At 34.9% G+C, this 25,803-nt stretch overlaps 1 protein-coding gene across 11 annotated transcripts in view; it reads left to right on the top strand.

Moving 5' to 3' along the window:
- The first annotated feature begins 42 nt into the window (after positions 1-42).
- ADAMTS6 (ADAM metallopeptidase with thrombospondin type 1 motif 6) overlaps positions 43-25,803 on the top strand; it is a 274,672-nt gene continuing 248,911 nt past the window's right edge. For 6 of the 11 annotated variants that reach the window (XR_014242107.1, XR_014242108.1, XM_082383166.1 and 3 more), the window contains exons 1-2: positions 7,897-10,533; positions 20,179-20,347. Coding sequence is in view for 8 of the 11 variants with exons in the window: in XM_082383166.1 (XP_082239292.1) it covers positions 10,057-10,533; positions 20,179-20,347 (646 nt within the window). In the remaining 3 variants the exon portion in view is untranslated. Of the gene's footprint in view, positions 1,513-7,613; positions 10,534-13,397; positions 13,473-20,178; positions 20,348-25,803 lie in introns of those variants that run through there. The other 5 variants (XM_082383163.1, XM_082383162.1, XM_082383167.1 and 2 more) reach the window with 5 other exon arrangements.

Here is a 25,803-nt window from a genome sequence, read left to right as displayed (position 1 = left end):
CTGGTAGTTGGTTACCCCGATTGTACCTCTACCTCCCCTCCCCCTCCACGTGACGACCCAGGACACATGCGCACCCGACGCAGCCCGGCACATCTGCAGACTGACGTCAGTGTGCTCTGCCTCCGAGGAAAAGCTGCCAAAATTTTCTACTGCTGCAATTCAAGTTGGCTGGGGGCCGGTAGTGAGATCTAGGGCTACTTCAACAAAACTTTGCTGCCCTTCCTGCTCCTCTTGTCTTCTTTTCTCCTGATACCTTTTGATGCTCTTCACATGTTATTTGCATAGCAAAGGCACTAAGCTGTCCAGGAAGAGAGGGCACCACTTCCACCCCCAATAAGTCTTTTTTTTCCCTTCCTTCCTTTCTTTTTTTTCTTCCCCCCCCCCTTTTTTTTGGAGGGAGGGGGTACGGGAGAGAAAGGGGGTTTGCAAAGGCAGCATCTCAGGATGATAGCCTGGATGTATTGAAGGCATCTCTTTTTCTGCCAAATCGGAAAGTCCGTTCTCTAAAACCCGGGTTAGCCAGACTATAGGGTTTTATTCTGGCTGCAGAATAACTAACTCACTGCTGTGGCTTTGCAAAGGGGGGCAGAAAAAAAAAAAGAGGAGAGGGAGTACGTGAGTCGTCCAGTGCAATCTCTATTGTTTGAAACTTACTTTTTATCAGAATTTGAAGATGAAAACGGTAAGGAAGACTTCACAATATTCAATGAAACCTTTTTTTTTTTTTTTTTTTTAAATTAAAACTTGTGCTTTGCTTGTCTTCCGAATAACGCGTAGGAAACTTTTTTCTGTGTGGTTTTTTTTTTCTTTTTTTTTCTTTTTTTTTTTTTTTTTTTTAAATGGCAATGAGTGAGCTTGACTGAACTCATTTTACAGATAGAAATCTTTTAACTCCAGACTAGTCGGGGGTTGGAGAATTCTGGGTCTTGCAAATATTTTATGATGCAAAAAAATATACGTTTATTATACAAATAGACATGTTTTGTGAAGTATGACTTGATGATGATTTTTGTGGTCTTTAATCACCAAGTAGTAATCGGGAAAGTAATAATGATGTGTATTTTAATCTGATTTTCAGTTTTCTTAAAGAAAAACCTTCTGCATTTTATAGTTTCAAGTCAGTGTCTTAAGTAATCAGACAAGTGCATATTTTATGCCTGGGCTCAGAGGGCAGAATTAATGTGCTAGCTATAGTCCCGATGCTCTAGATATGTTAAGCTCTTAATAGGCTAATCAAAGAGATGGAAATGTGTGTTTTTGATTTACTTTTGGCCACTTGGGACGTGCTAGACTCATAACCCTCCGGAGCCTTGAATATCGGGTATGTCTGTATATATGGTATATGGGATCAAAGTTCAGAGATTGGGGAGGGGTTTGTGCTGGAGGGTTTATTGGAAAGCTGCCTTCAGATAATGTGTACTACAATTCCTGTCTTTGGTAATTTCTTTCCTTGTTGTACTGGAGGCAAAGAGAGCAAGAGAGTGAGAAAGCGCACTGAGAGGGAACAAGAGAGTGAGTTTCTTACTCTTGTTTTTATTTGAGCTGCCGGTGCAACGCGTTTGGGCCAAATGCCAACTGTCTGGGTCACACGCGTTTTATCCAAATAGATTTAGCGCTGCTGTCTGGAAATGGGCTGCTGAATGTTAACTTTAGGATCAACTCAACCAGGGCAGCTCAGACTGTTACCCTCTGTCTGGGTGAAGTGGGATGGGGGTGGGTGGGCGAGGGTGTGCAGAACGAGGGAGGAAAGGGGAAACTGAACTATTGCTTGGAACTTTTAAAAACACACTGGAGTGTGATTTCCAACATATTCCTTTAGGTTCAAATTTCTTGGACAAATTTTTTTTTTCCTTTCCTTTTTTAGCTTATGTTGATTAGACTGAAACTTAGATGTGTGAATGATAGCTCTCAAAATTCATGACAGGGAAAGAAAGGTAACATAAAACTGGTGTAGTGGAAAGGAAATTGAGAAAATTAATTTTAGAGATAATTGTTTTCCTGTGTTTCACCAAAGTGGTAGCTGCAGTTCTGGTTTATATTAATTTAGTGTTTTTATGTGATCATTGGTGTTTTGGGCTTTTAAGGAATAGCTATAGAGGCAAATAAGTTGATTTCAAACAAATCAACTTCATTCATTTCTCACAAATGGCGGCAAATGAAATCTGTATTGTGGTATTAATATTTTTGTGATTCTCAAGGGCAAAAACCTCTACCCTCAAGACCTGAAATACTTTAATATTTTTCATGACTGGGCCAATACGTGTAAGATTAATTCCTACTCTTGTCTACTCTTACCACTTCCTCTTCATTGCCTTGGCAACCATTAGTTACTACTAGTGGATGGGCCTCTATGCCAAATCTTACCCTGTGTGTGACTTCCATGAGAGAATAAAGAGAGTTAACATATTAAGAGAGTTAGTATCACATTCTTTGGAACATTTGGTGGGGGAAGAGTAAAAGGTGGAAGAAGTGGACGGCTCTCTTGGTTCTACCAAAGGGCATAGTTGATTATCAACATTTTGAGCTAACGTCAAGAGAAAAAGGTGTTTCTGTTTTTCAGGAGAGAAGTTATAATACGGATAACATATATTTAACTTGCCATCTGGAAAAAAACAGTTTGGGACTATATGTAATTTGGGCCTTGATTTTTGTAGAATAATATTTTGTATTTTTGCTTTTGGCTTATTTGCTTTTCTTGTTAGTAAGTTTTAAGTCTCTTTAACTGCACCTTTCCTTGGAAACCAATCTCGCAAAATTTATAACTGATCTGGAAACTTTTGTACTTCAAGCCTTGGCGTATGGTAGGTGACAATAAATATTTGTTGAGTGAATAAATGGAAAATGAGATGAAAAGTTAATTTTCTCATATAAAAATTGAGTACCTGAAGGAAGCATAGTATTGTTGCTTCCTCTGTGAAGATGAAATCGGCTTTAAAAGAAATATCCAGAGTTAAGATGAATGAAAGAAGTCGAGAAGGGTGTTATACATGTTCTTTAGCTCCATAATGATAGTTCATGAAAGGAAATTGTTACTTGGCTACTCTTAGATCATTTGAGTGGGAAGTAAAGATGATAGAGGAAAAAGACAAGTTAAGTACCCTTCAACCAGGGTAGACTACTGAGGGAATCACTAAAGTGCAAGTTGTCTGATCTTATTTCTACTTAGTGTAGCTTTGATCCATGGAAGCTGTTAAATGCTCCCTTAACTCTACTGGTTGGTGCATTTGTCTTAGGGAAAAACACCTATGTGAAATCAATGTAAAATGGAAGTTTTGATTCTGTTTTCAAATTTAATATAGTTGTAAGCCCAGTTACCATGACTTAAATTCTTTACTGTTTGCTCTAAAAGACAATACAATCTGGTTGATTGATTCCATCATCATATCCAACCATTCCACATTTAAGGGAAGGAGGAACATGAAACTATTTTTGAAGGAAGGCCTTTGAAAAGTGATGAGTCAGATAACAAGGAGAAGGGGACTAATATTTATTTAACCATTAAAATGAAGTATGTGAACACTTTACATCATGTGTAATCTAGGAAACATCTCATCTATAAAAGTTAAGTAACCTGTAGTCAAGACAGGACTCAAAACCTTTGTGCTTTCCACAGCTTAATGCTTCTGCTGTACAATGTAAGGAGTTAATGCATTATGATTTCTGGGTAATTATGTACTATTTTAATATCAATCTGAATTTTGGAAACTATATCTGGATACATTAGTACCTATACATATTTGTTTATGATATCCAGATTAACTTCTTCAGTAGGTATCAGAAAGTAGGTTCACCCGTTCATTTTTATTGTGTAGGTAACTAAGAGTGGTTAGACAGGTAGTTGTTGTTGATTTTAGTTGAACTTGAGCCCACTCATTTACTTATTGTTAAGTTTCCTCACTGGCATTGGAGGCTTGAAAAATGTGGGGAAGGAAGGAAGGAGTGAGAAAGGAGAAAGAAACTTAAATTTATTGAGTGCCCATGTGCCAGATACTGTAGCTAGTGGTGGAACCAAGACTGTAGCTCTGGTTTGTTTAACTTCAAAGCTCCTGCCCTTTCTATTATGCATCAGTGCTCTTTTTACTGCAGGTCCTTAAATCAAGTGTTAGTGTACTTTTGACCAGGTAGTTACATACTACCTTTTCCTTCAAGGCTACTGGCTTACTTAACTTGGGCATTTATAGGACAGTGCTAGTAATGGTAAGAGTGGAGGTTAAAAAACTGTGAAGAGCAGGAAATTTCTCAAGGGGAAAAAAAGAGTTGTTCCCTAAACCCAGGTAATTATATTGTAAGTTTGTCAGTTTCAGAGCCCAGGAAAATAGGAAAAAAGGATGAATGTCATTCAGTACAAATCTGTCACCACTACTAGAAATTAACTCGAATGTGTTAATTATATATTCCTCTTTAAAGGAAGATTAAAGTATATGAGGGACTCACTTAATGTCAGACATTTTTATGCAAAACACTCAAGTGATCTGAAAAAAAAAATGAAGAGTAAATGTTCATGAAGCAACTGTTAAGGAGCTGGAGACTGTACATAAGTAGGTTGGGAATCAAGATAACTGGATTGTTTTCTTTACCGTTGACCCTTGAACAACACTGGTTTGAACTGCAAGTCCACATATACAAGGATTTTTTTCAATAATAATACTACAGTAATACACTATCCTTGATTGGTTGGATCTATTATGGAGAAACCATGTGTGTAGAGGGCCAACTGTAGGTAATATTCAGATTTTTGCAGAAGGTCAGTACCCCTGGCTCACATGTTGTTCAAGGGTCAACTGTGCTGTTATTGAATGACGGTGTGATTTAATCTCTTTATAGATTTTTGCCTGCGAAAGGACATATAGTGCCTGTTGTTTTGCCTAAATCATTGTAGAAGAAATTTTGAGATGAAACAGTTATTGTGTATCAAGTTGCTTAAAAGTTCATGTTAATTAACATATCATTTATGAATATCTATTTTGATACTGGTTGTATGCAACTGCTATTGTATATTTAAGCTAGAGTGACTTAAAATGGAAGCGTGAAAAAAAAACATGGAAGCGTGATATAATAGAAAGAATTTAGACTTTAGAGTCAGGTAGTCTTATGTATGACTCTGGGCTCTGCTGTTTTCGAGCTATGTGGCCACTATGAGCTTCAACTTCTTTACCTGTAAATTGGCAGCTGTATTAGTTATCAATTGGTGCAAAAAATATCACCATAAACTTAGTGGCTTAAAACAACACATATTTATTAACTAACAGTTTCTGTGGTTCAGGAGTCTGGGCATGGCTTAGCTCTATCTTGTGCTTCAGAGTCTCTCACGAGGCTGCAGTCAAGGTGTTGGCAAGGACTAAGGTCACCACAGAACACTTGATTGGGGAGGCATATGCTTCTAAGCTCACATATTCAGGATTTAGTTTCTTGCAAGCTATTGCATTGAGGGCCTCATTTCCTAGCCAGTGGTTATCTGAAGGCTGCTCTCAGTTCCTTGCCATGTGAGCCTCCCCATATGGCAGCTTGTTTCATCAAAGCCCGACTAGGGAGTCTACTGTTAAGATGAAGTCAGAATCTTTTGTAATCTAATCATAGAAGTGCCATCCCCTCACCTTTGAGGTATTATATTAGTTAGGATCAAATTACTCAAAGGAAGGGGGTTACAGAAGGGCATGGATTTTAGGAGGAAGGATCATTGGGGCCATCTTCCTGACACAGGGGCAATAATACCTACTTTACAAGATTGCTGTGAATATTAAAAGAAGTAACATATATTTAAAGTTCTCTTTATTTTTGGACCTGACCTTAAACTACCTTTCTAGATATTATTACCTGTTAGTCTTCTGCATAGGAACCAAACTTACTATTATTACTAATAATATTTTCCATTTTTTTCTTTCCATCTAGACTTTGTAGACTCTGTTTCTTTAATTTGTAATGACTGCCCCCAGAAATCTGACTTGTGAAATTCTGTTCATCTTCCAGAGCCTATCTGAAATGTTACTTTTTTTCATAAACTTTCCTTCACCCATCAGACTCAGAAGTCATCTCCCTCATCTGATCTCCTCTAATACCTTTTATAACTTTATTATGGCATATGTCAGTCTGTCTTGAGTTTTTTCTTTGTTCCTTAGATTATGAGCTTCTAAAGGGCAAGGATTGTGTCTTAATCTTTTCTTATCCCCATGTTGTTATAACATCATTTTTAAAACATTGTAAGACAACAGCTGTTGATTAATAAATTAGTTTTTCCAAGGTTTAGCAGTTTAATAACTTGTAGACACAGATGTAAGGAACTTTAAATGGTTGTGGTTGTTTTATATGTTGTAATAACAGTATTTCTAGCACTATAGGGAATGAAGTATTCCAAAAAAGTTAATTTTACAGTTAATCTTAAATATCCTTTAATATCCCTAAATTGACTTTATTTTAATCACTATTAATTAATTCATTCATTTACTCATCCATTTTTTTCAATCAACAAATATGTAAGGATTTATTATATGATAATCCCATGTATTAGGGTTTTGGGATGAAAATCTAGTATCTTTTGTGTACTTCGCTGTCATAACAATAAGTTACATTATTAAAAGTAATTTAACCTTTTATTCCTGACTCAGGCATAGTATTTTGAATATCAGATATTCAGCTGTAACACAGTCGTAATACACAATATGAACTATTAAGCTACATAAGGGCTATTTGTCTCTACCTCGAACTGTATTGCTTGGGCTTCTAAAACTACTTTGTAGTTTTTCCTCTTTTTTTGTCACTTTTGTGCTTTTACTGAGCTAGTTTCTAGTCCCTTTGTTATTTTCTTATTCTACAGTGCTATGTGCTGGGAAATTAGGTAGCCAAGTATGTCAGTGTTCTGTATAAAATGTGAATTCACGGACTCTGAAGTTGTAAGTCGAAAGAAAAGTACGTGAGATAGGACATGAAATCTGTTGATACCTGAATTGAATTTTTAAAAATTCTTTTCAGAAAATGAACTACTTTTCTTTACAGTTACATTCTAGATAGTTTAAATTGTCTCATATGTGTTGCTTTATGAGTCATAAAAGACTTCCAGATAAAGTCAAGGGTTACAGTAAATATGGTTCAACTTTTCAGAAGTTTAGTTTATGCTACTGTCTGAGTGTTCACAGACAGCTGCTTAATGCCACTGTGTATTTGTAGATCTACTCTGTAAGAAAAAAAAGATAGGTGCCTCATAAAGCAACAAATCAATCTCTGGACAGCAGTGTACTGAAAAGCATGTTAAGGAATGCAATCACATACTGTTTATCACTTTCACAAAATGAACTTTGTAAAGTCAGCCTAGTTTTTATTTTATCAAAAGGTTAGTCACTATACCCATACATTGTTATCTTCAAAGTTTTAAAAAGAATTTTTATAATCCTCTTCAGGTTCCTTCTTTGATTATTAAGTAGCTTTGGCATTATCCTGCTAACCATTTAGGTTTCTAATTTGGTATTTAGTCTTGTGAATGTTTATTTAAACTATAAAGGACAACAATGGTTTGATTTAATTATGTTATTTTGTAGTATATGTCCTTTGGCAAGCATTCAGCAATATAGATCTGTCCATTCAGAATATTTTTCAGTTAACTTAAATTTTTTTTTTTCTAGGTTAAAAAATGGCCATACTTTAGTGACTAATCAGCCTAATGCTCTGCTTATGAAAATTTTACCATCATTATCTTTTTCATTTTGGACTGAGAAAATGAATCCAGATACAGAAGAAAGTACGGGATGTTGGAAAAAAATACCCGTTAAACAGTGGAACATCTAATAACTAATCTGCAAGAAGTATTAAAGAAATAAAATTGTTATGCTTCGATTTTGGCATGGTATTGACTCTCTAGCACATAGGTAGCCCTCTAAAAAATCATCCAGTTTTCTAAATTATGGAAATTTTGTGGAAGACGTTGACCTGGATTTTGAGCCTCGTCATGGCTTCATCGGAATTTCATAGTGACCACAGGCTTTCATACAGTTCTCAAGGTAGGATTCCTGCTTTTGAAACTGACAAAAAAAGTTGCTATTAATCTTACAAGAAAAGATTCTGAATATTTAGTTTGGATGAACGTTTTCTTTGGGATGTATACTGGTAGGAGCAGAGGCCTACTGTGTCAATTCAGTGCTAGTTTCATAAATGTTAATGACTCTAAAAGAGTCTGTTTAACTTGTCCTGCTAGGATTTAATATCCAGTGCATTTTAGAGTTGACTGGTCTTTCTTAGAAGATGATAAACCTAGGCCTCTTCTTCTGAATTCTAAACTTTAATAGGGTTACTCATTGCCAGGATTTACAGGCAAGGTCATGTTCAAAAGGAATCCAAAGGTTTTTCTTGTAAAAGAGCAAGAAAGCAGACAAATTCTGATATAAGATCCTTCTAATATGGACCCTTAGTGGAAAAATATGTTTCCAAACTTAAGAATTCTGATATAAGGACTGGAAGCTGGATAAAAGAGTAAGAGTTATAAGAAGTTCAACTTTTCAAATTCTAACCCATAGGTCCCTATAATTTTAATCCATAAAATTGAACTTCATATCATAGAAAAGATCTTAACAGAGGTCCCAGGGGTGAAGGTCATTTTGTTTTCCATGGACCAGTCCAATTCTTATGGAATTATTGAAAGCATACATTTTGGATTCTCCTCCCATGAATGTATAATTCATTTTTTTGGTGCTGATGAGCCAGATTTTCAAGGCTATTATAGATTGATGTATATATCTAGAAGTCCATATGTACAAAATGTGGCTCTCAAAGTAGATCAACAAAGCCATAGCATTTAGTATGAACTCTTATTTATGAGAAGTGAAATAAATATTATTTTTCAGTTTTTTTCCATTTGGTCATGGTTTCATGGGAGTTTATATTTGTGGATGAACTTCATGTGTAGATAGTGAAGCAATTTGAAGACATTTGGTTCTGCCTTAGTGATAAACTTAGCTAAAGGAAGATGTGGTTAAGAAGGTAGATTGGTAATATTTAGTACACCTAAGTGAGGAAAATATATTTAATAGTCCTCTGAATTTTTTGTCAATCTGATAATTTTTAAACAACTTTATTTTGATATAGTATACATACCATGTAATCACCCATTTAAAGTATACAATTCAGTGATTTATGGTATATTCACAGAGTTGTACAACTATCATCACAATCAATTTTAGAACATTTTCATTACCCAAAAAAGAAACTCTGAAATCATTAACAGTCACTCCCCAGTTCCCTCCAAACCAACTTACCCCCAGCCCTAGGCAACCTCTAACCTATTTCTCCCTGCAGAGATTTGCCTATTCTGTATACTTATATAAATGGAATAATATGTGACTGGTTCCTTTCACTTAGCATAGTGTTATTATAGTATTAGATAATGAACTTTGATTATGAAGACATTCATGTCATACCATGTATCAGTACTGCATTCCTTTCTGTTGTAGAATAATCTGTTGTATGAATATACCACGTATTATTCATTCATTCATTCATTCGTCAGTTGATGGACATTTGGGTTATTTACCCCTTTTGGCTATTATGAATAATGCTGCTATGAACGTTCATGTACAAGTTTTTGTGTCGATGTACGTTGTCATTTCTCTTGTAAAAATACCTAAGAGTGGAATTGCTGGGTCAGGTGGTAGTTCCGTGTTTAACTTTTTGAGGAACTGCCAGACCGTTTTCCAAAGTGGCTGCTGTATTTTACATTGTGACTGATAATTAAAAAAAAAAAAAAATTCTACAAGACTGTAGAGATTCTATATAAACTCTTTTGGATAACTTTCATAAACATATTTTATCTGAATGAAATTCTGTTCTTTTACATATGTGTACTTTTCACTGTTTTTTGTTTCAATATAAAATATTCATATTTACTGTAGAATTTAGCTTTTAGAATTCATGTCTTTAAAATTAGATTTAAAAAAGAAAAATAGCCTTTCAAAATAATTTTAGAATTTTTTTTAAGGAATGGAATATTTGGAACTTAATTCATTTTGAGATTTTTAAACTTCTACTCTTTCATTTTTGTTTACTATAACATTTTTTGTCCATACCTCACATATAATGATGCATAGTTTTAAGCAATATAGTTGTTTATACTGCTACTTCTTTGTTCTGTTAAATTTTCTTTTCTTCCATGTGTTTTTTCTGGATTCTCTGCCTTGTGATTACAAAGAGGAATTCCTGACTTATCTAGAACACTACCAGCTAACTATTCCAATAAGGGTTGATCAAAATGGAGCTTTTCTCAGCTTTACTGTGAAGAATGATAAGCACTCCAGGAGAAGACGGAGTATGGACCCTTTCGATCCACAACAGGCAGTATCTAAGTTATTTTTTAAACTTTCAGCCTATGGCAAGCACTTTCACCTAAACTTGACTCTCAACACAGATTTTGTGTCCAAACATTTTACAGTAGAATATTGGGGGAGAGATGGACCCCAGTGGAAACATGATTTTTTAGACAACTGTCATTACACAGGATACTTGCAAGATCAACATAGTACAACTAAAGTGGCTTTAAGCAACTGTGTTGGGTTGGTAAGTAGATGTTATAATTTTAAATTTCTGATGGGGAGATAAATTCACAATATAAATGTCTTTCTTCAGATTAATAAAATATATACATATATATGTGTGTGTGTATATATATATATATATATATATATATATATATATATATATACGGCTTATCTAGGGAAGGTAACATTCTAAAATTTTTTGTTATTTCTGCTGCCTTTGCTTTTGATAATCTTTTTTATAACGTTTGCATTGACTTTTCAAAGTAAGAACAATTTTTAAAGCCCTATATTATTAGTAGAAGAATGAATGAAACCTCACGTTTTCTTTTAGAGTTACATTTTTCTGTTCAAATAAGATATCCTTAATGCATAAAAAAAACTCAGTCATTATGAGGAGCTTAAGGGTATTGTATGTATGTATATATATATTATGGCAGGAAACCATGACATGGATTGCCTCCTTAGGTCTCTTTCTATGCTATCTTTCTCTGGTAATCAACATAGCTTAAAATTACTTATGACCTACTTATGTTTATAAGTTCTTGAAGGAAAATCTTTTATATCAATGTCTCTTTATGAAATAATTTTCCCTATATTTATCTGAAAATTGATAATAAATCTTATTTTACTTAGAAATTGGATTTCAAGAGTATAGGTTCTAGCCTGGGCATTTGAGTCCATTCTAGTCTAAAGGTAAATACATAGTTCAAGGTGGCACATAGTAATGGTTGTAGAACAAAGCATGTTCTTCTACTTCTACTTCCTCTAGTTCACACTTCCTTTACTGCTTTTATCCTGTTCAGGCTAGTATAGATGTTTCATTAAAGCTTTATCTGTTTAAAAGATTACACACATTTTGATGCTCAACTCACATTTTCAGAAGCTGTTTTTCTTCCTTACTCTATCACGTCCATATCCTCATTTTTACTTCAGTATAAACAACTACATAATTAGAGTTGGGTTTAAATAGTTCTAAGTTTAGAAGGAGTTTTAAGAACCACCCAGTGGAGAAAAATTTTCACTATAGGTATATATAAGAATTTGCTCAGATTATCTATTTTCTTTAACTATTAATAAGTCAAAATGATTACTTGGATTTTAATATTTGGGTTTAATTCCTATAAAATAGACACATTGAATACATTCCTCACTAGCTTCTTTCTCTATAAGCAGTGTTAAGCTTTATATACAAAAGAGATTTATCTTTTTGAATAAAGATAAATTATCCAAAATAAATCTGTTTTAAAACTTCTTACATGTTAAAATGACATTTGCTGTTAAGTACAATAGAAAAATACTGTTCCTAGTCATTGACCAAGCTCTTTAAATTTGGCATTAACATTAATTATGCCACTGATAATTTTAACAGGGTGATGAAATGAGCAGATTTGAGATTTAGGGGAAAAAAACTAATTCCATTGTGAGATTTGAGGGAAGAGGAGCAATTGGAAATATGAAGATGAGTTAGATCATGTAGGAGATAATGAAGGCCTATAGCAAGGCTATGGCACTGGGAATGGAGAAGATACAAAGAATTTGCACCACATTTTGGTGAGAAAATTTATAGGATTTGTGTCATTAATTTTTCTTCGCTGGCATATAGTACATAGTAGATATTTAATAATACTTTTTAAAATTGAAATATCATTGAACTGGGTGTGGGATGAAGGAGAGAAGGTAATTGAAGTTGATTGAGGTTTCTCTTTTTGATGAGACTGTATATGAATTTACTAGCAGAGAAAGGGAATGGTAGTGGAATGTTGGATTAGAAAGGAAGATGAAGAAAGTGATTCTGATATAGTAAATGTGAAGAATCTGAAGAAATAAAGGTTAAAGATGTCTAGTTGGCTTTTGGGAAATATAGCTCTGAAATTTAGAAGAGAATTTAATTCTGGAAACAGTTGAGAATTGCTGATATAAGTGACTACTGATGAAATGGTGAAAGATGTTGATGAGGGAAAAGTGAGAAGAAGTTTGTAAATGGAAACTTTTCTATACTTAGGGGGATAGTGGAGTGTCATTCATCTATTTTTTATCCTCATTGAGACCTTCTGTGTGTCTTATTCTCTCTTATTTCTATTCGTTAACACCTGTTTTACTTTGCTTCCTATTGAAACTGCATGGTCCATGTTGACTCACTTTTTTTGTTGTTGTTGTTAATTTTTATTGGAGTATAGTTGCTTTACAATGTTGCTCGATCTAGGTGTGGTCTGCCAGGTTTGTCCACTAAAGTTACTATTTCCCCTTGGCAACTAATAAGGAATTTGTGAGCAGATACTTTGTGAGCAGATACTATGTAAATATCCTATTCTTCATCTCACTTTTACCCACCAGTTTTAGTAACCCTCACCTTCATTCTTATTTTATATCATGTTACATTTTTAATCAAATGGAATATGTAAACAAGTTTTTCTAAAATCCCACTTTTCTAAGGCCCCTTTTAACCAATTCTGTTTTTAATTGTTCTATGTAAAATAGTTTTCAATATAGAGATCATTAGTGTTTTCTAATCATACTTCCTTACCCATAGTTTCAGTTTTACAATGCTTGCACCACTCAAAGGAAAAAATTCCTAACATTATAATCTATCAGTTGTTTAAAATAATGTTACTTTTTAGTTTGCTTTATATTTGAACCATGGCTTTCTTATTTAGGTTTTGTTTTTCTGGAGTTTCTAATTACTTTTATTTTGTCTTATTGAGAAAAAAAAATATGATTTCTTTACCAACTGATCAGTTTCATCCAGTTCCTTAGTCCTTATATCTATTGCTTGGACTATATTCCATTCTTCTTTGGAGGCATTTTTCTTGGAGTGTATGGGTTAATTAATTTCTTGAGCTATTACACTTCTCTCATCTTGGGATTTCTTTTTTCCTAGGTTAGTTCCACATCTTCTTCTTTCTGAGTTTACATCCTGGTTTTGTTGGAGAACATCTTCAAGTAATTACCTCAGAAAAGGTGCCTGAGAAGTAAAATTTCTGAGTCCTTGCCTATTTGAAAGTGACTTTATGTTACCCTCATGTTTGGTTAATAATTTAGTTGGATATAGAATTCTAGGTTTAAAAATAGTTTTCCTTCAGAACCATGGATGGTAGAATTGGAAAAGGGAAATATGGGGTATCAAATTTATCTCTATGGTTTTATATCTTAGGAAAAGATTTAAAGAGCTAAAAAAAATTGGCATTGATACATTTTGGGTGGCAGATAGAAGTCTGCTTCTTGTTCTTTTCCTCTTCTTTAAAAAAACTTTTTTTTTTCAAAATGATATGCTTTTCTCCTTATCCTTCCTGTTTCAAGAATTTTATAAATAATGTGGTAAGCTGTGGGTCTTCTTTCCTGACCCCTATTTTGTATTTGATGGGTGATTTCAATTTAAAGACCCTCCTTCAACTTAGAGAAATTTAAAAAAATATTTCCTTAGTGATTTTATCTCCTTGTCCCTCACCACCCCATTCTGTAATTGGTTTTCTGCTTCTCTTATCTCTCTTTTCCCCTTTTTTTTTTTCTGTTCTGAGTTCTATGAGCTTTTCCCACTTTTACTTTCTTTTTCTTTAATTGATTTAAAAATTATAGCACAGTCATATTTCTAATTTTCAACAGATCTTTCCTGCATTGTTTCTTTCTTCATATTTTGTTCTTATTTGATGAAAAATGATTTTCTTCTATCTCTCTAAGATACTAAAGACTGTAAACCTAGTTAAAAAAGACCAATGACCCCATTAGACTTTCTGTTCATTTAGTTACGTTCATAGTTGCTTCTCTACTTTTTCCATTATTAATTCATCCATTCACCAAGTGCTTATAAGTACCTACCATGTAACAGGCACTGTTCCAGGTGCTAGGAGGACAACAGTGAACAAAACAAGAATCCCTGTTATCATATAGCTTGCATTCTAGTGGAAGAGATACACAATAAGATAAATAAATAAAAATCATAATATGTTGGATACTGACAAGTTCTAATGTAGAAAAAATATTGAGTAAAGACCTTAAAAGGAATGAGGAAAGGAATACTGACATCTGAGGGATAAGATTTCCAGGTGGAAATCTTCATGTACAGAGGTCTGATATGAGAGTGTTTGAGGAACAGCAAGAAGACTACCATGGCTAGAGCTAAGTGAGAGAGAGGAAGAGTAATGGAAGGTGAGGTTAGAAAGAAAACTTGGGGGCCAGTTGTTAGGTTTTAGAGGACACAGTTAGGATAGAATCAATGATGATTCCAAGCTTGGGGCCTGAGCAACTAGCAGAAAATAGCAGCCATCACATGAGATGAGAAAGACTCAGACATTAACTGAGATGGAAAAGTTGTAGGAGGAGTAGGTTGGGGGGTGGTATATATCATAACTTCAGTTAGACATGTTAAACTTGAGATATTGTATAGGATGCGGGGTATGCAAGCCTGGAGTTCAGGAGAGAGATGTGAGTTATGAAGTTATTTTGGGAGTCATCTATATAAATATAAATGACATTTAAAGCCAGGAGATTATATGAAATTGCTTAAGGGAGAGTATATGTAGAATAAATAAGAGGTCTAAGGACTGAGCCTTTGGGTGCTTCAAGGGGTTAGGGAGGTCGGAAAGATGTGGAGGGGACAGCAAAGGACAGTGGAGTAAGAAGGTTGAAGGGAAACCAGGCAAATATCCTAGAAGCTAAGAGAAGGAAGTATTTCAAGGGAAAAATGCTGCTGAGTCAAAATAAGAGTCTGACTGAAAACCAATCATTGAATTTAACAGTGAAGAAGTTATTGATGACCTTGGCAAAAGCAGTTTTGGTGAAGTCATAGTGGGGTTTGGAAAAGAGGCAAAAGCCTGATGCGAGTAGGTTTAAGAAGGAATGGGAGAAGAGTAAAGAATATATAGACAATTATTTTGAGGACTTTAGGAAAAGCAAGAAATGATCAGTTGCTGCAGGCAGAAGTGGGAGTCTTTATCATTTTGTTTTATAAAAATGAGAATGGTTGTGTAAAGAGAAGAGAAATTTCTGGAGTGAATTGTTTGATAGGCGAGAAGGAATGAAATCATCTACATAAATCGAATAATTGTTCTTATCTAGGAGAATGGACAGTTCATCCATAATAACAGGAAATAATATAGAATATATGGACATGAGATGCAGGTAGGTTGGTATTTGTGGTTGTAGAAGTTTGCAGGAGGTTGTGTGCTGTTTTCTGTTGGAATGGAAGATGGAAAGATGAGGTGTTAGGGGATTAAGTAGAGAGGAGAAAGTATGAAATATTTATCCCAGAGAGCAGGATACTGAATGAACTAGAGAAACATAGTATAATTGCCATGAAGCGTCAAGGACACAGTTGAGATTACGATGATGAATTTAAAGCAAGACTAGTCTAAGATAAGATGGACAAGATAGTCAAAGGAGAGGAAGCCAAGGAAGTGAGAGGACAGGGATTGAAGAGACCATCTATGTAAGTAGTTCTTAAGCTGGGGTCTATGGATAGAATTCAGGGGGTTTGTTAACTGGAATGGGGAAAATTTCATCTTTATCTTTACTAATTCTTAAGTGAAATTTAACATTTCCTTCAGTTAACAATATAGGTAACAAGCCAGTAAAGTAATAGCAGTACCTGTAACTTTGTCTTGATAGAAATGATATTTTCATATCGTGTTATAGTTTTTGCAGGTCCCTTAAAATATTATTTATGTTAATCACTATTGTGAAATTATAGTAGTTATTAGATCTATTGCAAAGCTTCTTATTTAAAGTGTTACAAAAAGGCATATGTATTACTATATTACATTTTTTAAATATTTTGATAACTGTATTTCATTACAATTGGCTTTATTTATAATCCTATATATTTCTTTTGCATTTAAGATATTATTCTGAGAAGTGGTCCCCAGGCTTCACCCCTAGACCTTCAGAGGGATTCAGGGCATGTGCACACACACAAATTTTAAGAACAAATGATATAAGAAGATACTGAAGTCAACAATTATTCAGGAGTGGTATTGCAGAGGGTGACAGTGACCCAGAAGCTAAGATCTTTGAGGAATGAGGAAAGTGACTTTGGGTCAGTAGATAACTACAGCTAGCAGAGGGAGAAGGTGATGGTATGGGATTTGAAGGTGGTAAGGTTTTTTCTTTTTTTGGAGGAGAGAGGGATAATTGTTTAGAAATGGCAATGAGTACAAGAACTCTTAACCCTACCTCCAGGTCCAATAGGAGGTATGTAGGAGAGAAAGTAGCCACCATTCCAGAAGAATTACATTACATTACAGGGAAGAAAGAATGTTATCTAGGGCGATTCAGGTTTTTGTTTGAGCAAGATGAAGTGAACATTCACAGATGAGGCTGAGTGTATAGGAGATTTTGTATATAATCGACCTTGAGTTTGAGAGGGCACAGTAGAAGTGTTTTAAATGGTGAAGGGGGAAGTAGAAGATGGGATCAGAAAACATGATGTACTTAACCATATGGGGAGTAGAATCCAGGGGATGGATCTTGGGCGTTTTGGAGGGACTGGCATGACAAGGAAAGGGGGCATGATGAGATTAATCCTGATGGTCCTGAGGCCAACAGCGTAGAGGTGAGTGGGGATGCTGAGGCAAGTGGGAGTAGGGCTCTTGCTAGGCATGCACAGATTTCTGGGACCCCCACCTAACTCAGGTCCTCTATCATCTGGCCTCCAGCACCTTTCTAATCTCATAGTCATTTTACTCTTCCCTCCCTTTAGCCACAGTAGCTCCTTGCTGTTTCTCAAATACTGCATGCATGCTCCTACCCCGTTGCCTCTGCATTTGCCATTCCCACTGTCTGATCTGCTCTTTCCCAAGATATCTGTTTGGCATGCTCCTTCACTTTATTCAAGTTTCTGTTCAAATATCACCTTATTATAGAGGATGTTCCTGACCATCCTAAATAGTTTATATAATTCTCTCTGTCCTCTGATTACTTTCTGTCCTCTTACTGTTTTATTTTTCTTCTTGACATTTCTTACTACCTGATTGATTATTTATTTATATAATGAATGAATGACTTTTTTCTACCTCTTCCCACCAAAACGTAAGCCCCATGATAGAGCCAGAACTTTGTTTTTTTCACTTTTGTATTCCCACCACCTAGAACAGTACCTGCCGTGTGATAGTGTGATTGGCACTCAAAACATACTTGGTGAATGAATAGACAAAGTTAGAAGCACTCCTCAGGGGACTTCCCTGGTGGTCCAGTGGTTAAGACTCTGTGCTCCCAATGCAGGGGGCCTGGGTTCGATCCCTGGTCGGGGAGCTAAGATCCCACATACCGCAACTAAGCCCACGTGCCGCAACTAGAGAGCCTGCATGCTGCAGTGAAGACCGAGCACAGCCAAAATTAATTAATTAATTTTAAAAGAAAAAGAAGAAGCAACCCTCAGAAGATAAGGGAATGATAGTGGCTAAGAGTCCAATCTCCAAAGATAGTTGAGTGAATTTGTTACTTAGCTTTGCTCAGTATAGGTTTCTCATCTGCCAAGTAGACCTGATAGTAGTACTTACTTCATAGAGCTATTAAGATTAAATGAGATAATGAGTGTAAACATTTTACAGAGTACCTAACTCTGGATTTTCTTCCAAGGCCTTTCCGTTCTTGAAATTAGAGATTTTATTTACTTACCAAGTTTCTGACTCTATTTTTCTCCAGCAACCTGAGTTTTTTGCTGAGGACCTTTTGACATCTTCTGCCCACAATCCAGCATCACATGACTTTAGTGCTCGGCCCTTTTTGGGCAGTACTCTAGACACTTATCAAAACTTCTTATACAAGCCCTCTCTTCTGCATGCGTCCTCTTTTCTTCAGGAGCCTTGCTCAGTTTGCTATTACTTTGTTAATCTTGATGGTAAAGTAATTCATGATCAGGTATTAGAGTTTGTTACTGGCGTATTGTATTATATTATTCCTGTCAGTATTTGCATTTAATTTAGGGACTAATATCCTTAAAGTAAAGCAAACAGTGGTGAAAATAATGTGAAGTGACTAGGTCTGCTTTTTTGTTTTTTGCATTGTTTAGCTCATTTCATGTAGGTGGCTGCCAACTTCATCTGTAAGTTAGAGCAGCTCTGATTATGTCTTATTTTTCTTTCCAAGCATGTGGTACTTAGCATGAATTTCCCTAAACAGAATCATAGAGGTTTAGATTCAAAGGGATCTTACAGATTATCTGGACCAGAGGTTTTTGGCTTTTTTTTTTCTTTTTAAATCGGCAAAATTCTTTTCTCAAATGAAATGTTATGTGGAAACTTAATATATAGATTAATAAAAGCACAGCTGATTCCTAATCCCAGGAATCCAAGCCCTGTAGGTCTACCTTTGTTGTCTGGGGCAGTCCCCTAAGGGCACTTCCATGGAACCCTTAGGGCTCCCTAGAGTGCTGTTTTAAAACCACTAATTTACACCAACCCTTTCATTTTTCCAGCTGAGGAAATACGCTCAGAGAGTTTATGTTTTATCCAGTGTTACAGGGTAAATTAGTTGGGTTAAGAACAGTCCTCACATGTGCCATTCTTAGGAAAACACTATTAGACAAGGATGGAAGTTCTTATTTCTGATGTACATAACTTACTATCTCATTTCCTTTAATCAGCAAATTTTATTTGCTGTATGTACTACATATGAGACATTTTCTATGGGTGTAACTGATACCAAGAAACCCTTTCTTTAAGAGAGCAAATAGTATGGTTGGGAAAATAAAACATGCAGTTGGAAAGTTATACCAAATTTAAATACAGATTCAAGACTTGAGATGCAGCAAAACAGAATAGAATTAATTAAAAATAAATGATACCAATAATAAGCTCTGTTGGAGATCAGAGGAGGCTGAAGCTACTGCAGTTGGACTGAAAAAAGTTTTAAAGAGGAGCTATGACTGAGCTAAGTAGGACTTGGCTAAGTAAATAGATGTAAGGCAATATAATACTGTAAATAAGAGCAGAGCTTTGTGGGAATACCAGTGCCTTCACTTACCTCTATATAATACTGGGCAGGTGCTTAACCTCTGAACCTATTACTTCATCTGCAAAATGGGGATGTATGGGACATATATGAATTAAGGACATATATACTGGTGTAACATAGAACTTTAAATGGGAGTAGTTTATCACAATAGTTTATTTCTCCCTTATGTGTGTCTAGATTGGACAGCTTTCCATGAGGTCAGTCAGGGACCCATGTTCTTTCTCTTTTGGCTTCCACCTTTCCTAGGTCTTTTCTCAGAGAGAGTAGAGAATTCCACTGGAGAGGTTCTCGGGGGTTGGGCCTGAAAGTGGTATATGCTCTGCCTATTTTCTATTGGCCAAAACTCAATTACAAAGCTATACCTAAACACATAGGAGTCAGTTAAGTTGTGTGCACAATTTGGAAAGGAAATAAGTCTTAGTGAACATACAGAGGTCTCTGCTACCTCACATCGTTATTGGGAAGATTAGGGGAAATAATGTATGTGTTATGCTTAGTACAGGGCATAGCATGTAAAGGTATTTAAACATCCTTTTTAAAGAATAGGAAAATTTATATAATGTTTTGCTGAGTATGGATAATTCACTAAATTTCTATTAACATGTGTTTTAACCTCCTTTTTGGAGAGGTATCAGTTTATTTTTGACTCCTGGTAATACTACTAATTAATATTTAAAATGATTCTTCTTGGTAAATTCTTTGTTTCCTTTTCTTTTAGCATGGTGTTATTGCTACAGAAGATGAAGAATATTTTATTGAACCATTAAAGAATACCACAGAGGACTCCAAACATTTTAGTTATGAAAATGGCCATCCTCATGTTATTTACAAAAAGTCTACCCTTCAACAACGGCATCTATATGATCACTCTCATTGTGGGGTTTCGGGTGAGTGTGGGGCTTTTAGAAAGTATAGTCTTGTATTGCCAGTTTCTTCTGGTACGTAAGGTAAGATTAATAATAAAAGTAAATAGGAATTTGAGTAATTAGAATGATAATGTCCAGAGTCCTCTTAAAAGATGTCACCTATTGATAGTTTTAAGTCAATTTTGGAAGCTCTTAAGAAGTCCGTAAAATACAAACCTGTGTAAAATTTGATAGTTTTTTCTTTGAAGGGGAAACCTTATTTTATCCAGGTAATAGTTACAGCTTTCATGCACAGGTGTTCCATAGTACTCTGTGCTGTTTGGTTTGCCTGATATTTTTATGCTAGTGGTAGGAATCTAAACATTTGAATGAGACTTGAAGAGTCTTAAAGGTAGTATTCAAAGATAGTGTAAGTTGGAGTACTATAGAAATACATAATAGGGACAACAAACCTAGCCTTTAGTGGTCAAAGAAGGCTTCAGGGAGGAAGTGACATTTAAGCTAAGGGAGTAATGGGTAGAGTGTTCCATATAAAGGGAATAGCCTTTACAAAGGTTCTGAAACAAAAGAGAGAATGTCACATTCCAGGAACTGACAGTTCATATAACTGGATATTAGAGAAGGGGTGAGATTCATAGTGGTTGGTGGGGAGTGGTTGTGAGAGGTGAAACTAGAGAGATAAAAAGTGGCCAAATCACAAAGGACTTGTAAACCGTGTCGAGGAGTTTATCTTCAGTATACTGGAATCCCACTGAAAGGTTTTATGCAGTAGAAATCACATGATCAGATTTGGGTTTTAAAAAGATTACTCTGGCAACCATATGGAGACTGATTTAGAGACGAGAAAGACTAGGGTAGGGGGTTAGGAGGCTGTTTAGTCTAAAGATTAGAAAGCTTAGAGAAATAGAGGATATAGCATAGCATAGTAGAAAGAACATGGGCTTTGGCATACTTGTGGACAAATTACCCAACCTCTCTGAGTACTCCTTTCAGCGCACATTAATTACTCAGTACAATGGTAGCTATCATTATTATTGGGATGACTTTTTCTAGCATTTAAAGAGCCACTATATTAAAAAAAAAAAAAAAAAGGAGTAGATTTATTCCATGTAGTTCTAGTAGCTGAAACTAGGAGCAGAATATTTCAGAAGGGGATTTCAGCTCAATACAGAGAAGAGTTCACCAACAAGTAAATTTAATAAAAAATAGAATGGGTTCAACAGGTAGATTTGTAAAAATGGAATGGGTTGCCTTGTGATTTAGTGAATGCATCACCCTCTTGTTTCTTCTCTGTATCCTTATAGGCTCTTTTACTTCTGCTTCAAGTACAAGTGTTCTTTGAAGTTCTCTTCTCAGCTGAAGTTCTCATTCTCCATACTCTCTTCTTGAGTAATCTCTGAGGCTTTTAATTATGGGAGGTTCTTGTTGGTCAAGAATAATTGGTACTAGAAAAAGGTCACTTAAAGTGAATCTAGTTGAGCTATGAAATACAGTATCATGGTAAATAATGAAAAAAGGTTTGATTTGTCTTTGAAATGAATAAAGAAGCTAAACATTATGCAAATAGTTTCTCATATTTAACAAAATTTAGGCTATAAGTACAACTTTATATAAATTTTTTAAAAACTAGGATTCAAATATTTAGCTGTTTATTGTTATATAATTTTCCCACCATTTTTTCCACAACATGATGTTTAAAGATCACCTTTTGCAAAAATATTTAAAGATTTCATCATGTTCTGAAAGGTATCTCTTAACTGTTTGAGATTCAGGTTATCCTCTTTTGAAGTGCCTATTTCATTACTAACTGGTATTTACCAGGCAGAGCCTTATTTTTCAATGGTTTAGGCATGAATCAGGCAGTTCTCCAAATCTACTTTTATTGCCATCATAGACCACTGTAATGACTTTCTATCTAGTCTTCCTATCTCCAGGTTTGTCCTTTTCTGTCTTTAGTCAAGTCTATCTCCTAATTCTGGCTTACACACCTTCACTGGCTTCCCAATAGTGGAATTATAGTAGTAGCTCCCTAAATTCCATGGGAATGTCACTAGATGTTATTGGGGAAAAAATCACTTTAGGTTTAATAAGTTTGAGAAATGTCTGGTTAAGAACTACCTTAATTGTGATACTAGCTCAACAGTGTCGTTCAAGTGAGATGTGCATTTATAGGCATACATTGCCAGTTAATCTGTTAATCAGGAACTCAAGTTTATATCAGAATATAAGATATGAAAACCCTCTTGACAGTGGGTATTTTTATCTCATATTCAAATATGAATTTTCCCATTCTAATTAGATTTAAGCTATTGATTAAAAATTTTTTATGAAAGTAATATCTGTTCTTTGTAGAAATTTTAGAAAATACAGGATAAAAAGAAAAATAAAAAAGAAGATGAAAGTTGCTCTTTTACCACCCAGAGATAACTGAATGTTCTTATAGTCTCTTCATATAGATATTATTTTGTCTTTATACTTGCATTATCTACTTATGTATTTATTAAATAAATATTAATTTAGCATGCACATGCAAGACTATTCTCAGTGCTGGGATGCAGTAACAAATAAAGCAGGAAAAGTCCTTACTCCAAGGGATCTTATATTCTAGTGAAGAGAGACAGTTAACTAAATAAGCTTTTAAACAAACATATAAATACATGGCCAACCGTCAAGAAGTAGTAAGTGAGTAATGAAAAATAAACCAGATCAGGGACTTCCCTGGTTGTCCAGTGGTTAAGAATCCGCCTTCCAATGCAGGGGATGCAGGTTCGATCCGTGGTCCGGGAACTAAGGTCCCACATGCCACGGGGCAACTAAGTCCTCGCGCCGCAACTACTGAGGCTGTGCGCTCTAGAGCCTGCAGGCCGCAGCAAAAGATCCCTCATGCTGCAACGAAGATCCCTCATGTCGCAACTAAGACCCGATGCAGCCAAATAAATAAATAAATATTAAAAAAAAGAAAGAAAAATAAACCAGATCAGTGAGATAATTTTGCATGGCTGTATATATTAAAAATATTTTGAGATTGATCAAAAACTCAAAATTATATTTCAGATGACAGAGATCTATGTACTTGGCTTTGGGGGAAAAGTTCTTTATTGCATACGTTTGTGGAGGAACGTTTTCTTTAACATTCAGTACTCAATCCAAAATTAAACTGAGCAAAGCACATGTAATGAGTATCATTTGAACTACTAATCTCTATTTTGAAACAAAATAAAACAAGTCAGTTGTGTATTTTATTTTAGACTAAAAGAGATATTCATTACAGATCATTAAACTTAACGTTAAGCAGTCAGTTGACAATTATAAAATGTAGATATTGTTTTGTAATGATCTAATCATGTGGGAAAGATTTTAATCTTTAGAATGAAACTAAAGATGTTATCTTTTTAGATTTTATTCATTCAGTATGCATGTGTGTATATTACATATATTTATCAGACTACAAATCTTTTGAGTATAAGGATTATATCTTTTCATTTATGAATGTCCATCAAAGACACTGTATATATATATTTCTGATGGAGCAATAGCCAAGCAAACTAACAATTAAAAAGCTAAAAAGTTGAAAATTGTGAATATGATGATAACAGCAGCTACCTTATACTAAATCCTATCAAATGAGAAACACTATTGCTAAGTGTTTATGTTGCCCAATCATGGTCTAATTCTTTATACAATACTTTAAATAAAATAAGGAGAAATTGAATGAGAGTGAAAATTATCAAAATAATGGAAATTCTATCCTGTATTTAGACATTTAAGCTGTCCAGCCAGAGGAAGGAGAAGACTAGGCATGATTTGAATACATGAGTGGTTTCATGATCACAGAAAACTGAGCAAGAGAAATTGGAGTAATGTTAATGCAGAAAAGATTTGGCTGTCTCATAATGATATTACCACAAACCCAATGGCTTAAGCAATACACTTTTATTATCTCACATTTTCTGTGGACCAGGAATCTGTGTATGTATAGGTTATTTATTTAACCTCAGCCAGGGCTGGGTTCTTATCCAGAGTCTTTACAGGGGAAGAATTCACTTCCTCACGCCCATGGTTGTTGGCAGCATTCAGTTCCTTGCTGTCATAGGACTGAAAACTTTAGTTTCTGGCTGGTTGTTTGCCAGAGGCCACCTGCAGTGCCTAGGAATGTACAATTCACCAACTTGGTTGTTTCCTTCCTCTAAGTCAGCAAGGGAATGACTTTAGTAAGATGCTACAATATTATGTAACATAGGTATGTAGTCATATACATGTAATCATGTACATCCCATTATCTTTCCTGTCTTCTGTTGGTTGGAAGCAAGTCACAGGTCCGGCTCATACTCAAGGGAGGAGATGAGGACACAGGAGGTTATGGGAGCCACCTTAAGAGTCTGTCTGCCACAATGGTCATAGGGGAATACTCACTGGCTGTCTTGGGGATATGCTATTGAATTAAGAAGTAGTATATTTCTGCCTCTCTTGACCTTTAGGAATAAAGACATTCTTTTAATTTATATGAGTTTCAAAAGTATTTGACTGATGCTTCTTGTGGTCTTTCCATCTCTTATTTCTTAAAATTTATAACTTCTCTCAAAGTAATTTTTAAAAGGGAAAGGCTGAAGAAAAACAGTATAGTGCCACTTTCTGTCAAGTAGATTATATAGATTACTCTTAACTTTTCGTCACTAAATTTTTCAGTAAGTGGCGGTTAGAAAGATTTCCTGTTCAATATAAGGATATGAAAGTGAGGTATACAGAGGACCTGTACTTGCTCAAGTTTATTAAATGAAGATGAATATAAATGAGGCAAGTGTTTACAAATGCCATAGTACTAAAAGTTTCCTCTGTGCTGAAGGACCAAATATCTAGAAATCAAAGGATAAAGCTGCAATCCACACTGAAATGTGGTTTAAAATGAGTCATGTCGGATTCGTTGTCTTTCAACTCTCAGTCTAATGCCATTGACCTCTAGGTTTCGGAAAAGGAATACTTTGGGTACTTTGTCAGGATAAATAGTTGTAGAATACAAAATTAAATGGAAAAGATAATTCACAGCCTTTTAGATCTGAGATTTCTAGAGCAGTATAGAATTGCTCTATTAAGATAGTTTAATAAAAGCATCTTACTTTAAAATAAATGCTCAAAAAGCATTTTAGGAATAGATTTTTGCAACATTAGTATTCTTCATCAGAACTGTCTTAGGCTGTTTAGAAAGTCAATGCTTTAGTTGCTTTTTAAACAACTCTAAATGATTCTTTTAAAGTACATATTCTAAATTTAAAAGTATTATGACATAATCACTCACTGGAAAAATATGAAATGATTATTTGAAGATTCCTTTTTTAAAGTAAACTATTAGATTTATTTTGTTTTGTTTTCATGAGCAGTTGAATGTTATTAATTTTTTCAGGTAATATGATTATTTTGAAAAATTTGAAGTTTAATTTTTTCACTACTGCATTTCCTCATCCCCTTCCCTCACTTTGAAA

This window comes from Balaenoptera borealis (genome assembly GCF_965194805.1).
Source record: "Balaenoptera borealis genome assembly, chromosome: 2".
NCBI classification, from domain to species: domain Eukaryota; kingdom Metazoa; phylum Chordata; class Mammalia; order Artiodactyla; family Balaenopteridae; genus Balaenoptera; species Balaenoptera borealis.
The sequence above is the reverse complement of the archived record's forward strand: the minus strand, read 5'-3'. Positions and strand labels throughout refer to the sequence as shown.